Source organism: Varroa destructor, unplaced genomic scaffold, assembly GCF_002443255.2.
Source record: "Varroa destructor unplaced genomic scaffold, Vdes_3.0 BEIS01000005.1, whole genome shotgun sequence".
Lineage (NCBI taxonomy): Eukaryota > Metazoa > Arthropoda > Arachnida > Mesostigmata > Varroidae > Varroa > Varroa destructor.
This window is the reverse complement of record NW_019211458.1, coordinates 11,180,255-11,193,532: the sequence shown is the minus strand read 5'-3', so window position 1 is coordinate 11,193,532 and position 13,278 is coordinate 11,180,255. Positions and strand designations below refer to the sequence as shown.

The following is a 13,278-nucleotide window of genomic DNA, read 5'->3' as shown; positions in this document are numbered from 1 at the left end:
AAACCTTAATGCGATGAATGATTGTTGCCGCTATTTGGTCTACTATAGCTGTGTAAGCTTCGATACCAGGTTTGGGGGGGGGGGGGTCAACTCAATGTATTTAAGTTACGTGTGATTTGGATGTGATGAGCTAGGTCTCTCTTCTGTTACGAACAAGCATTTGTGTCGGATTTTGACAGCCAATTAGATAGGTTTGTTCAAACTGCGGCGGAGTGTATAAAGCCATCAGAAGTATGCGCGTACTATCTCATCTCAGCGAAGACAATACAATGGGGTCACTGCAATGAGAGTCTCCTTATATTACAAGTCGAACTTCGTGTGATGAAGCATGCTTCCGATCGTACTCATTGTGTGTCCATGGAGTAAGCGATTCAGGGCGAACAACTGTCCGTTCTTCAAACTGCAGTAGTTCATCGATAATCGCGTTAACAAAATCTCTAGAATTGAAATTAATCCTGTGAACGAAAGGTACAGGTGTAATATTCGGTAATATCCATCTATATTTATATGCGCTTCTATTTATGTGCAAGCGTTACTATTATATTAAAGCAACTCTTTATAGAAAAACAAATCGTGTGGATTAGAGTTCAGGAGTGAGGATATGCGTAATCGTTAAGTATAACGTTTAGCAGTATCTAAGACAATTATTCGCGAACTACCGCTATACCTGAGTTAGCAACCATGACGAGTCTCGTTAAATACAAATGGACGCATTTATTACGGCGGCATTCAACTGTATTTGGAGGTTCATCAAACAAATGACGCATCTATGACGAATAAGGGAAAACTGCTATAGGGTAAGTAAGACCTACAACGTAAACCGGCAAGATCGATTTTGCTAAGATTGAAATGCTTCTTTCGCGGGCCAAGAACAAGGCCTACTGCAGTATACTGATGATTGACTACTTGTACCTGAAACTATGGACACGCGAAAGTGTTGCACGCTTTGTCAGTTCGGCTTTATGTCCGTGCTGACTCTGTAGCGACATGGAAATCTACGACTGACTGCAAACAGCTACGCATGTCCAAAGAAAGATCGCGTACTTCAAAAAGCTGCCTATTCGAATTATAGTTTTCTTCCATGCAAAAAACGTCTCCGAAACGGTCGGCGAGAATGCCGTCAGATGTAATAATAGCTTTGTAGGATTTTTGCATTGTTCTCTTCTAGGAAGATCTTCTGGGATTAAAACTATTAGAACACACAACATGGCTAAAACTGGTACTAGTTACACCCTTTACCCTATGTAGTCAGTTGCCTCACTGAGAAATGAATGAGCATTAATACCTAATTTATGTTAGCCGACGTCTAGTTCTAGCTATAATTATGAAGGCCGAGCATATTCGATATATGTTATGTCAAGCCACTAGAGGCCAGTGCAAACGGAAAACGATAATGTGCCAACCGGAATACTGAAATCGAACACCTACGACCCCGGTCTGTTTATAAGACCCATTAAAGTTCCTTCTGTCTGGCATTATAAAAGACTAGTGAAGACTCTGTCTCGGTAACGCCTCGCCTTTAGTGACAATCCGAGGAAAAGAGGTTTTGTCACGTTTCGTGTATGCCCCCTCCTTAGCTTTCTCAGTGTGGTAGCATTTGGTGTGACGAAGAGCGACAAACGAGCAGCTTGCTCGACCAGTTGCGTGAAGCTTCTAGAGCTGAAAACATGTGGATCGGTAAGTAGGCCTGCATAATGTTTTATTAAATTAATGTCGGATAAATAACCGGTTATCCTCAAATCGATAATGAGTGAGATTAGGTGAACGAGAAATGAATGAGGTAAAGCAGTGGCAAGCTTTGGGTACGGCCTAGTCCAGCAGGAAGCCGTGAAGGAGTAATAGTGTACGCGCATATCTTTTGAACGCTCCCAGGCCTATAAACACTGGCTTTAAATAGAGATAGACGATTTTGTGAGTCCAAGTTTTTGCGTTGGGACAAATGCTAAGCCGTGTACTTTGGATCTGAAAAAAAGGACTATTCTTTATTGATTGATAGTGAATAGCAGTGTTCTTGTGTAATAATATATGAATGAGCGGTGTGGAGCTAGTTTCCACTGTTTTCTATTGATTTTTGTGCTTTTTACGTAATGTTTTTTTTCAGTCACTTATTGAAGTCATGTTATCCAAATCTCAATATTACATTACAGGAAATATTGTTTATGAAAGATTTACGTCAAAGGCTCTTGAACTCCGTCATTCGGCGAAATGCTTGTTTTTCGTCGTGTACTCATCGCTTTATGTCGATAACATCCTACTCGCAGCTGCCGGTTAGTGTAAAATTGTAATTTTCAAGTAACACTTCACTTTTTAAACTTAATTTTTTGACGACGATAATCAAATTTGTTTAATAATGGTTGTTAATTGGTAAGCATAATGCTGGTTTTTATATATAGCGCTCATTTAAAAGTTCTGAGTTTAGATGTAATCAACTTTAATAATTGACCCTAGACTTACGAAAATCGCTTTAATAGTATACGAATCGGACATGTCAGTGCTCGAACTCCACAAAAGATCTGCCTTTCTGTTTACTGACTGAGATCGCAATACATCATTTAACCAATAAATGCGGTGACATTGTAAAATTTTTTGCTTTTTATCCTTAAAAGACTTGTCAGGTCGAAAGAACCTTTAAACAGAGCTATCAGTCATACATGACGGCGTTTGCGATACAAAGATCAGATTTAAAATCATACGGTTATATCAAATTTCGAGTGATGTCGACAGGAGGGAGAAAGCTAATTACTTCCCCCCTTTTATTCACAGCTCACTCGTGATAAGTGACCGAAAGTAAACGATACCGCAGATTTAAGTTAGCTTATTAAAGCATGCGTGTCAGTCCACATCATCGAATAAATTGCAGCTCTCAAAAAAAAATTTCATTAAATTATCGATCCATTCGTATTCTAAGAAATAAGTGGGTTTTTGTTTTTGCTGCGCCGTCCACAAACGTTGTCCACATTTTGTTAAGTGTTTTCTTAAGGATAACCTGTGTGTTGTAGAATAAAAACCGTTGAGAATAAAAAGCGTTTTTTGGACTTAGCATCCTTACAAGAAAGTACATCGGGTAAGAAGTTGGGTTTATAACGAAAAGACGATTAGTGGTTGTTCCGTAAAAATGAACGGCACAACATGCCAATGCAACTGCACCATAAATGCATATTATTTCTGTCGGGTGTGTGCAAGCATGAGATAATAATTTTAAATGACTACTAAAGTTTGTGTCTTTGTAAGTAGCATGAATTCGCTCCCTAAGGTCCACTTATAAAGCTTTTGGAGGACCGGTAGGAGGTGTAAAACTGTTAGAACAAACCTGCGACAAAGAGCCAATAAGATAAAGGCCGTGCCAGCCACTTTCGATACTTTATTATGCCGCTGAGGAAACGGTTACTCTGGCTTTCGTTTGTTGTTTTCGTCGAAGGGGTTTATGTATGCTTTATTGACCACAGCATTCCCTCCTATGCAGCCGCCTTCGTGTTCCCTTCAACCCGATCGATAAACGCTAACGGATTGATATATATATATATATTACGTAAGCTTGTTGTTCATCGTGTCATCAGTCCTAACGTATAGAAAACAAATACGTCATCATGGCTTTATGAAAGTAATCAAGGCGAGGTTCTGAACATGCTGAATCCGAAATTAAGGTACAGCTTTTTTTATCTTCAATTCATCTAATCCTTTGTTTAGAATAGTAGAAAGTGAGTGCTTTAGCAACTGACAAGTTCCGTTCAAGTGCATTCATTTCATATGTGAATTATAGAAATTTAAATATAATACATACATTTGACTAATTATAGTCTATCTGGTTGACATTATTGAATAAATAAGATCTGTATAGATGATAAATTACCTTAATAGAATTAGTGGTTTTTATTTGTATTATACGGTACATAGACAATAAGCATGGTTAGAAAGGTTTACGTTACATTCCTAGATTGTACGAATCTGCGGCTTTGATCTAGTTCTTCTCAGGACTCAGGACAAGGATTGTGTTCGTATAGATTTTTGTATGTAGTCAGCTGCTGACTCTTGCCATTCAATCCAATAAAGCTGAATTGACGGCATCCTAGCAAGCCCGAAGTTCACAGTAATTGCTGGGCACTAGGCGTCCAATTGGAAGGTTTCAGTGTCTTTCGTATCAGTCCATACTCCTCAATCCGTCCAAATGTGTCAAGTCGACAAATTCGACCCGAGTAGTCGTGAACTTTTCCTATGCATTTCGTTCTCAACTGATGCGCACTAACACAGATGTATATACAACCCGTAACCCTCCATTAGATTCAGCCGTCGGCCATTTCAGATCTGAATCCCTGTTTCAGTTTCGCCTTATGCACAGTCCATGTTAGATAGTCGATATCTAAATGCTTTCAAAATCCATCAAGGAAAACCGTCCAATCTGTTTTTGTACGGGCAGACTAGCTACATAATTCTGTTCACGTCTCTACCTGTTGCAATCAGCGAGAGCCTTGCCTTAGTATGCTATAATACGTTCGTGTTTTTGAGTAAACCTTTCTTTGCGCGTAGATGTTGAGGACGATTGATTACAGTTTGAAAACACTGCGGCTGCGTCTACTGCGATTGTATATGTCATATGTATATATGCATTGACGATTCGGTAGAACGTTCCGAGAGACATTTTAGCCTGGTAATGACATTAATGGTAGATGTGTGTAGAAAACATTATAGTTCTAGAGTATTCAACTAAGTACAATTCAGAGAGCTTGTATACATACCTATAGAACTGGTACGTAGTAGGCATTAGAGTTTTCGTTTCAAAATTATAGCGAGCATCTCGCCGGTCCCGAGCTCGTTTTATACTTTGGGTTTCACTTTAGAAAGCAATAACAAGGTCAGGTTTATGAAAGTGTTGTAATTGGATTGTTTTTCTTGTTCAAAAACTGAAAGTTCTGCAAATTTTTTTTTCGAGCGTATTTTTTTGCTAAATATTGAGAGAAGAAACGGGATAGATATCCATGAAATAGATGAAGTGATAGCTTACTGGCCTAGGAACACGTTGTGGTCTGGATTCCAACCCGGGCATTTTGTTTCGTGCTGCAATCCAGTCGTCTGATAAAATGCCTGACAGCGATACCGGACATAAAGCCCGAAAAATAGAGAGATTAAGCGGGTTAATAGATTGGAGGTAGGTCCTTTAGGCACTAGTCGCAATGATTAAAATATGCGAAAAGTAACTCTTGTCGAAATTTGCCTCTGTATGACATCTATAGTCGTTCTAAAAAGATCATATCTCACCGTTCACTAAAATTTTATATGTTTTGCTTAAATGGTCAGAACCTTATGCGAATTGTACTTACATAAATAAACGCAAATTAGAGCATCGTCCGAAACCTTAGAGCTTTTTTTGTTTACAATACAAACAAGTGTAATAATTGTAGATTAAATTTAAAAAATCTGTAGTTGCTTTACCCTTGTGTGTTGCCTAGCAATATACAAAGGTAAAGTATACTGCAATAACTTTTTGTTTATTTAATATTTATCCATATCTTCTGGATGAAACCTGAATTCGAAAGAGAATGAAAGAATAAAAAAATTTCTCATCCGATTCTTGGAAAACCGAACGTTGCGAGAGGACTACTTTTCTTAGCCAACAGATTAAGCAATAGATAAGCTCGCCAGAACCGAACATTTTATTTGTCGAGATGCTGTATGATGCTAGATTGCAAACACAGTGAAAACGTCCTTTGATTTGCAGGCCAATAAAGAATCAAATGGTATAGTATAAAAACGCTACGATGCTATTGACAGGTTCCATATGCTTAGATAAAATTAAAGGTTTTTATTAGTTACAAATGTTCGTATGCTTCGTACAGTATCATACCCGTTCTATTTTGCAAAAGACATCTAAAAAAGTATGATATGGCTACCAAAAGCAATACTCAACGTTTGCGAGTCGGCGTACTTGCCGTTTAACGCTCGCAACACCTCGCCGTGCTGACGCCTGTAAAGTTACGAAGACGTTGGTTCATATAGGGCTAGACGATAAGAAGTTTATTGATCACCTTTTTATTTCCTTTTAGTGCGGAATAAGCTCATAATTATATACTTATACTCGGACGTATATTAGAACCCTCACCGAAGCCAAAAGGAGAACAACTGTTAAATAAATAAAATACACCTCGATCTTTCTACATCATGCTCGATCCTCGTGCCTATATATATATATATATATATATATATATATACATACGCACACACAACACCCTTAACACAGCGTTCTTAGCAGCCCTGATAAAGATACTGTATTAATATATCAAAGTACATTACTGCACGGCTGCATGCTTGTCCGCTATAGTAGAGCGTTGTGCCTGAAAGCATCACAGGCTGCCAGGCATTCCCTTGCCTACCTTTTATATATATTAAGTTGAAAATGTGTAACAAGGCTTTGTCGTACAAGATGCGCGAAAATGTTGATATATTATTCTTGTACGCCACTTTGTTCGGGTACTCGGAGATTCACACGCATTTACACGCAAGCGTCGCGGCGCAGGTCTTGGCAAACGGCCTGCCAAGGGTTGGCTGTTACACTTGTCCGTCGAAGATGGTGCTCGAGCAGGCTTTTCGTTGAAAAGTTGCCTCTAAAGAGGCAATGAACCCTCCAAGCTGACGCTAAGCGCTGCTAGCGCCAGCAGCATACGTAGATTACATAAAGGCGTAAAGTGTATACCTATATATACATATACCTGATGCGTTCATCTTTGCTGGGTATCATAAATAGTAGCTTTGTCATAGGTGGTTGCTCTAAAAGATGGCAAAGCTTTGCGAAGGACGCTTACGTTTACTGTTAGTATAGCACAAATACCGAATACGAATGTGCCAGTTACACCTTTCTGATCCCAGCGAAAGCTGAGGCTTGGCTCCTTACTAGCAAGGTCTCCGTAGTCTGATCCGACTAAATGATTTGGTTAGACGAAATTAGATTTAATTTCGTCTAACCTATCACATACAACAGTGCAGATATTTTTCGAATGATTTGATAATCACCTAAACACAGCTCTGTGGGTCACTACTTATCGTAGAGAATACACGGTCGATCCAAGAATAGTATGGCAATTTGATCAGGGGGTACTCCCAAACTCGAATGAAACAACGGGCGCACATAAATCGGGTTCACATAGGATCATAAGATTAGTCTTACTTTTTTTTTTATAATTATTTACTTCAACATAAGAAAGGACAACAAAATGTTACTAAACCCTTTAACGCAGCCCATCTAATCTTCTTTGGCTAGCAGCTACCTAAAACATTACAGTTAACACTTACAATAGTATAACGACAACTCTATTAGTCATTCTGTTTACAACCGACAGATTGGGTCCGCGTTTTATTTCGTGTTGGAAAGGGCCAGCCATCTGAAACAATGCGTAACGGCTTAGATGGACGGACGTAAAATCTGAACCGTGTCTAGTTAGAAAATTAGGTGTACTTATCGCTTTTAAAAATACATAATGAAACACTTCTGAAGAAACTGCAAGCCAAATGACAATACCACTTGACTTGATCTGCTTTATGCTGACGTATCCCTTTTCTGAGAATCGTTCGGTAGTAATAAACCTCACATTGAGGTATTTACGATAACTGGCTCATATAATCAACTGGGAGGTACGGATATACAAGATAGTTAAGAGAAAACGAAGTGCTACTAGTCTAAAGAGCATAAGCAGTTTTGCGCGGGTCGGTCGATTTTTTCAACCGGATTTCCTTTAGAAGCTTTACCGAAGAAGTGGGGGCGATTCAGAGGATGATGTATGGAGAAAGAAATCCCACAAAAGGATTACCTCAATCTGCGTGAATGAACAGATTTAAGATCTTATTCGGCGTCGCCTCATTGAACAGGGATTTTAAAGCGCACCGATTTGAAGAAAGCTTGTTTGTAGGCGTATTGCAATTGAGCACTGGGCACAAATTTTCGAGTGGCTGAGCTTATCAAGATTATGCTCCCGTGGCCGAAAATATGAAAGAGCTTCAAATGATAATCGTTTATACTCGTGCCTTATATCGGTTGGTTATCCCGAGTAAACTTTAACTTCGATGACGTGAGGGTTATGTACATATGAACATGACCATGTCACGTTTCTACCATGTTCATTAACTGCGAACCGCAAGTTCTGGGGGTTAAAAATTGTCGCATTACGAATTACATTGCAAAACTGTTCACTATATGGTATACATTTTATAGCCCTTCAAAGAAAAATGCTCTTATCAAATATTCACTAATGTCCCCCATGTGACATTTATATATTTGTCTCTGTATTAAATGTCCCACACTTTTGAACGGCCTTTACCATAGGAAACAATTACTCAGTGGCACCAGCGCAGGTATATCTCGGTCATCTGTACATAGTTTAGTTTACTAAGCTGTAAAATTTAGAAGCCGCTACGTGCTTGGATACCAGCAGTGTCTAATACTGTAAAAAAACGGATTTACAAAAAACCGTCGTCGGTATGCGTAGATTATGGTTCGGACCAGGTGAACGGCATAATTTTGTGACGCATTTAAATTACGTCATTGGTGCTTCGTCCGTTTAGTACTTTCGAATTCGTCCCCCATGAATTATAATTATTACGACAGAGCATAATTTTTTTAAAGTTTATGATGTCTTTAAACGAAGTAGGTACATATTACCCTAATGACGTCAGTTTTAAGCACGCTAAAGTTAAATCTGATTACAGAATTGAAGATTATCGAGATTCTCACCTTGCACTAGCTTTGCAAAATTTCTCTGCCTTATAATATTTCTACCATATGTATGTGTTACCCTCTAATTCTCTTGCTGTTCATCATTAGCAGACGAAGTATTTCTCTTTTGGCCATCCAAACTGGTTTATGGTCATTTAAATTTTGGGCTCTGATGCATTGTTTCTGGCATAGTGAATTAAAACACGTAGTTATGAGAGGCTGGCAACAAGGTGTATACTATTCTTTCATATCGTGTGTCTTATTTTTACAAGAAAGTAATTTTGAATCGAAATATGGCGCGGAGTCTTTAACTTACCTCGTTTACGAGATTTTCTCTCGTGTGTACTCGACGTAAGTAGACCATATACGAACCTTGTTGACCATCTCGTTTTTCTCAGGCGTTTTCCTGTATATAAGACATTTCCAGTTATAAATCATAGTCTTTTTATGATGCAGAACTAATCAATTACCTCAGAGAAATATCTATTCCTTTTGCTGCTTCATATTGGTGTAAAGCCATTGATCGTGATCCGTAATAATCACATCCTTTCAAAAGGTTCCTTATTTTAAACTATCAGAATTAAAAAAAAAGTGCTTATGGAAGTCGATATCGTATGAGATATTTAAGCATGACGGCACAATTATTTACATGATAAATAATGCCTACCTTAACGTCACTGTACATACATCGTTTCCATGATGTACTGAATCTCGATTGAGGATTACTGCGATGTACACTCTAGGTTTGCCTCCCACCAGCGTTCCAAAAAGGTGTCCCAACCTTTTGTTGGCTTGACTCGTAAGACAACGTATTTTGAAATCAAATATAACGCGAATACACAGTGTTCTCTACACATTTTACATTATTTACTCAATTTTTTCCACATCGGAAAATATCCGCATCTTCTAGAATTTAGGAGTTGTCTTTCTTGTTGTGCTTCGTTGCGGAAGCTTACGTATAAGAGGTAACTATTCAGGATACTCTGATATCTTCAATACTTTTTTAACAACTATTTTTGATTTATTAATTTACTGCGTAGGTCTAATCAGGGGGTTAACTTTATATCTCTGAGGTTGTGTTGATGGCAGAAATCTCAATAACAACAATAACTGTGCTCAGATATCAATTTTACTCGCAGCTGTTTGCCTCTGAAATTCATCCGTTGTCACGACACACTTCTGTTGACAATTTATGTTGCATTCATATTGTTATATATGATGCGGAACTGCAATGATTCGATTTTTTTTTTTCTTGATTTTGAAGTTTGCATTTACACTGTATGATATGCTGTCAGATAATAATTTTTTTTCCTACAAGCAGAAAACCTATTTTATAGTTGTAAAGGTTGGTCTATTACTTCCTCGGCATGCTATTTTCTGTTTAGTCGATGTTCAGCATCCTTCCGATACAACGATGAATTTGTCTTTTGTTTTGAGATACGTCAATATTTAATATGTCAGAGGAATTTATTTACGTGCAACCTGTATGGTTATTTCGATGGTACATCGTTTCTTAATGACAAAAAAAAAAAAAAAAAGGTGAATATTAGTATACAAGTACAAGAATACTATACTGCTAGAGGGATAAGAATATAGATACATATAGGTATTTATTTCTAATTTATCAATTTCATCGAAAAGCACAATACGAAGATAATATATTGCAAGAGGTAATATTGGCATTCATGTCTTAAATATAATTTTACTTGAGCAACCTCTATGAGGCGTTGTCACAGGCTCAAAGCGAGATGTGGCTTAATATTCAATACGGTATATTGGAAATGTCCTATTAATCGCCTGTTCGTAAAAGGCTTAGACCTATGTGTGAACATTATTAAACTTCGCACTTTGAAAAACTCCCTGGGAAAGGCCGGTGTGTTTAAAGAAAAAACGTTGTCTCGATAGTTGTCGGCGTCGTTGGAATTACACATTGCACAAATCGAACTCATTCAGTTTCGCCTATAGAAAGTCTTTTGACGCCTTTCGGTGATCATTAATATTTATACAAACATTAATATTTTGTGTCCAGAGTCCGCAGTATGGAATTATTTTAGCTCATAGTGATTGTTCGTGGGTTTTATATTCTTCTATGAATCAGTTTTGCTGATCCAGTCAAGCAGCAATACAAATATACCGAGATGATAATTTTTCATATAAATTACATTCGCACTGTATAAACCTTATAAATAAAAGGCCTCGATATCTGTTTTTCGAGAAGTCCGAATAAAATCCATGGTAAAATAACACTCTTGACGAGTTCTTATGAACAGTACATCATGCACATACTGGACTTCGTTATAGTTTGAAAGATGGATACATCGAAAGTAAATGATCCTATATATGTACATGTATGCGTGCACGTATACACGTGCCGCTCCTCTCAGAAACAGCTCTAGCAACGTTTACGATACGTTGCGTGCAGACTTGACTAGTCAAAAAAAAAAAGCTGCCATGATGAATACGACTGATTTAAAATAAGTTGCTCTATAATGAGAAATGTAATAACTTTATAATGGCCTGTAATGCAGACCGGTAAGACGGCGGTTTCATTAAGAGCGCTTTGATCTCTAAATGGTTAACGTTACTTGCTTTGATTTACCTGTACACAATAAGAACGATAATAAGCACGATACTATATTTTCAAAAGAAAATTTTTTCAATCTCTAGAAAGCGGTTGAAAACATTTGAGAAATATTACTACACCTCTTACTTGTTTTTCCTCCCAAGCGGCCTAATATACCACTAAGTCTTGATAGTATCGAGACGACTGCAAGGGCATAGAGATTCAGTTTTAGCACACCGATCGTTTAATTACTATGATAACGTGGGGTATTTCACACAAAGACATGGGAAATCTGCTGCGGCATTACAGGAGAACAGGGGATGAAAATGGTAGATTCTAATCATGCTTACTAAACAATTGAAACAAGATTGCTGGTGCAGGGAATCGGATCTATTAGGGAATGGGACATCAGCGTGCCGTAACGAAATGACTCTAACGGACTTACTGAAGCAGGACAGTGAATAAGTGAATTAAGTTTACAGTAAAGTGAACGGTAATAGGACGACTACAACGGGATGGTTCGACAGAATGGTAACATGCCCCAGTGAATTAAGGTTCAGGGTTCACATGCTGACCAAACGAAGCTGCACGCACCCAGTTCGATCGGAAAATAAAGCAAGTAACAGAATTTTTCTCGTAAACGTTTTCGTATGCGTCTCGTAAACATTTTCAATGGAAATCATACGCGGTGTCTTGGAGGAACAAGCTTATGGTCTGCCCGTTTTTAGGCTTAAGAGAGCAGCTTATGCCCACGGTGCTATTTCTTTATCAAACAAAGCGAATGTAGAGGCCAGTCGCAATAATAATAATATATCAGCTTCTTCAAGTGAATCACAAGTACAGACTCACGCAGATGTGACTAGAATCAGAAAGCGTATAGCCTCAGGTCGCCGACATCATCACTATGCTAAATCGATACACAATACATCTGCCATCTCTGATAAAATTTGCTCGTATTATATATAAGAACGACGAAACGTGCGTGCAAACTATAAAAAGAACGTGAAGTTTATCTGCTATCAATTTGTATTATATTCCCTCTTTTACCATAACAATAAAACACCACTGCCGTTGAATGTATGCAAATAAATACAATAGTGGATTAAGCTTCGCTATAATTCTGTTTCTGTCTCAGTTCCAGTGCTGCCGGACTTTCTTAGCGAAATCAATGGATCCGATAACTATAGCGTCGTGACGTCGTCGGCACCATCAAATGATTCGTTACCGGCGACTTCCGTTCAAAATGGAATTAATTACTTCATGAACGAATCCTCAGACCCGATAACCTCACGCATATGTACAACGAACGATGTAACAGGCAGCAATCCGCAGTAGCTTTGGACATGTTTGACTTAATTGTCGTTATTATAACAACCCATATAGATTTACTAGTGGAACTTGGATGGTTTTTATCTTTTTTTTTCCTGCATCTGCACATACATATTATAATAGTGCATTGTATTTACATGCTATTATCTAAACTAATATATATTTATATTATGTAGAAACTTTACCAGCAATTTATACCTGTTGCACCAATTTCTCAAGTAGTTTGCGTATCAATCCGATATTAATAATCATACGAATGGAATAGCACGTCTGTCATAAAAGTGTACAAATGTGCAATTATCGAGAGTATACCACAGCCATAGGATCCTCGAAGCCATTCTCACTTAATCTTACATCTGGTCCAATTAGGACCGTGCAACTGAAATAGCAGCGTACATCTCCGCCACAAAAGCCCTTGTCCAACTGTTTGTCACGCCTGCCGTTGGCCTTATCGCGTCAAGGCGAAGTCACCGTACGGTGCTCTCGTGGGCTGTCTATCTACTTACGATCTCGTGCCTCGGTAAAAGTTTCTTTCTATATACTTTACATTACTATAGCAGTATACCTTACAATTGAAGATCGCCCATGTTGTTTACTAATTCACAACGATATTGACCTAGGGTTAGTGTCTTATTCTTACCTTTGAGGTTTCATAATCAACCATGGTTATACTTTGAAAGTAAAGAAG

At 38.1% G+C, this 13,278-nt stretch overlaps 1 protein-coding gene across 1 annotated transcript in view; it reads left to right on the top strand.

Annotated features, from left to right (window-relative positions):
* Nucleotides 1-1,615: 1,615 nt before the first annotated feature.
* Nucleotides 1,616-13,278, top strand: part of LOC111251254 (synaptic vesicular amine transporter-like) — a 33,763-nt gene continuing 22,100 nt past the window's right edge. Inside the window, exons 1-4 of the mRNA XM_022807668.2 lie at nucleotides 1,616-1,677; nucleotides 2,148-2,267; nucleotides 12,397-12,572; nucleotides 12,960-13,110. Of these exons, the coding sequence (XP_022663403.2) occupies nucleotides 1,668-1,677; nucleotides 2,148-2,267; nucleotides 12,397-12,572; nucleotides 12,960-13,110 (457 nt within the window). The 5' untranslated portion in view covers nucleotides 1,616-1,667. The remainder of the gene's footprint in view (nucleotides 1,678-2,147; nucleotides 2,268-12,396; nucleotides 12,573-12,959; nucleotides 13,111-13,278) is intronic.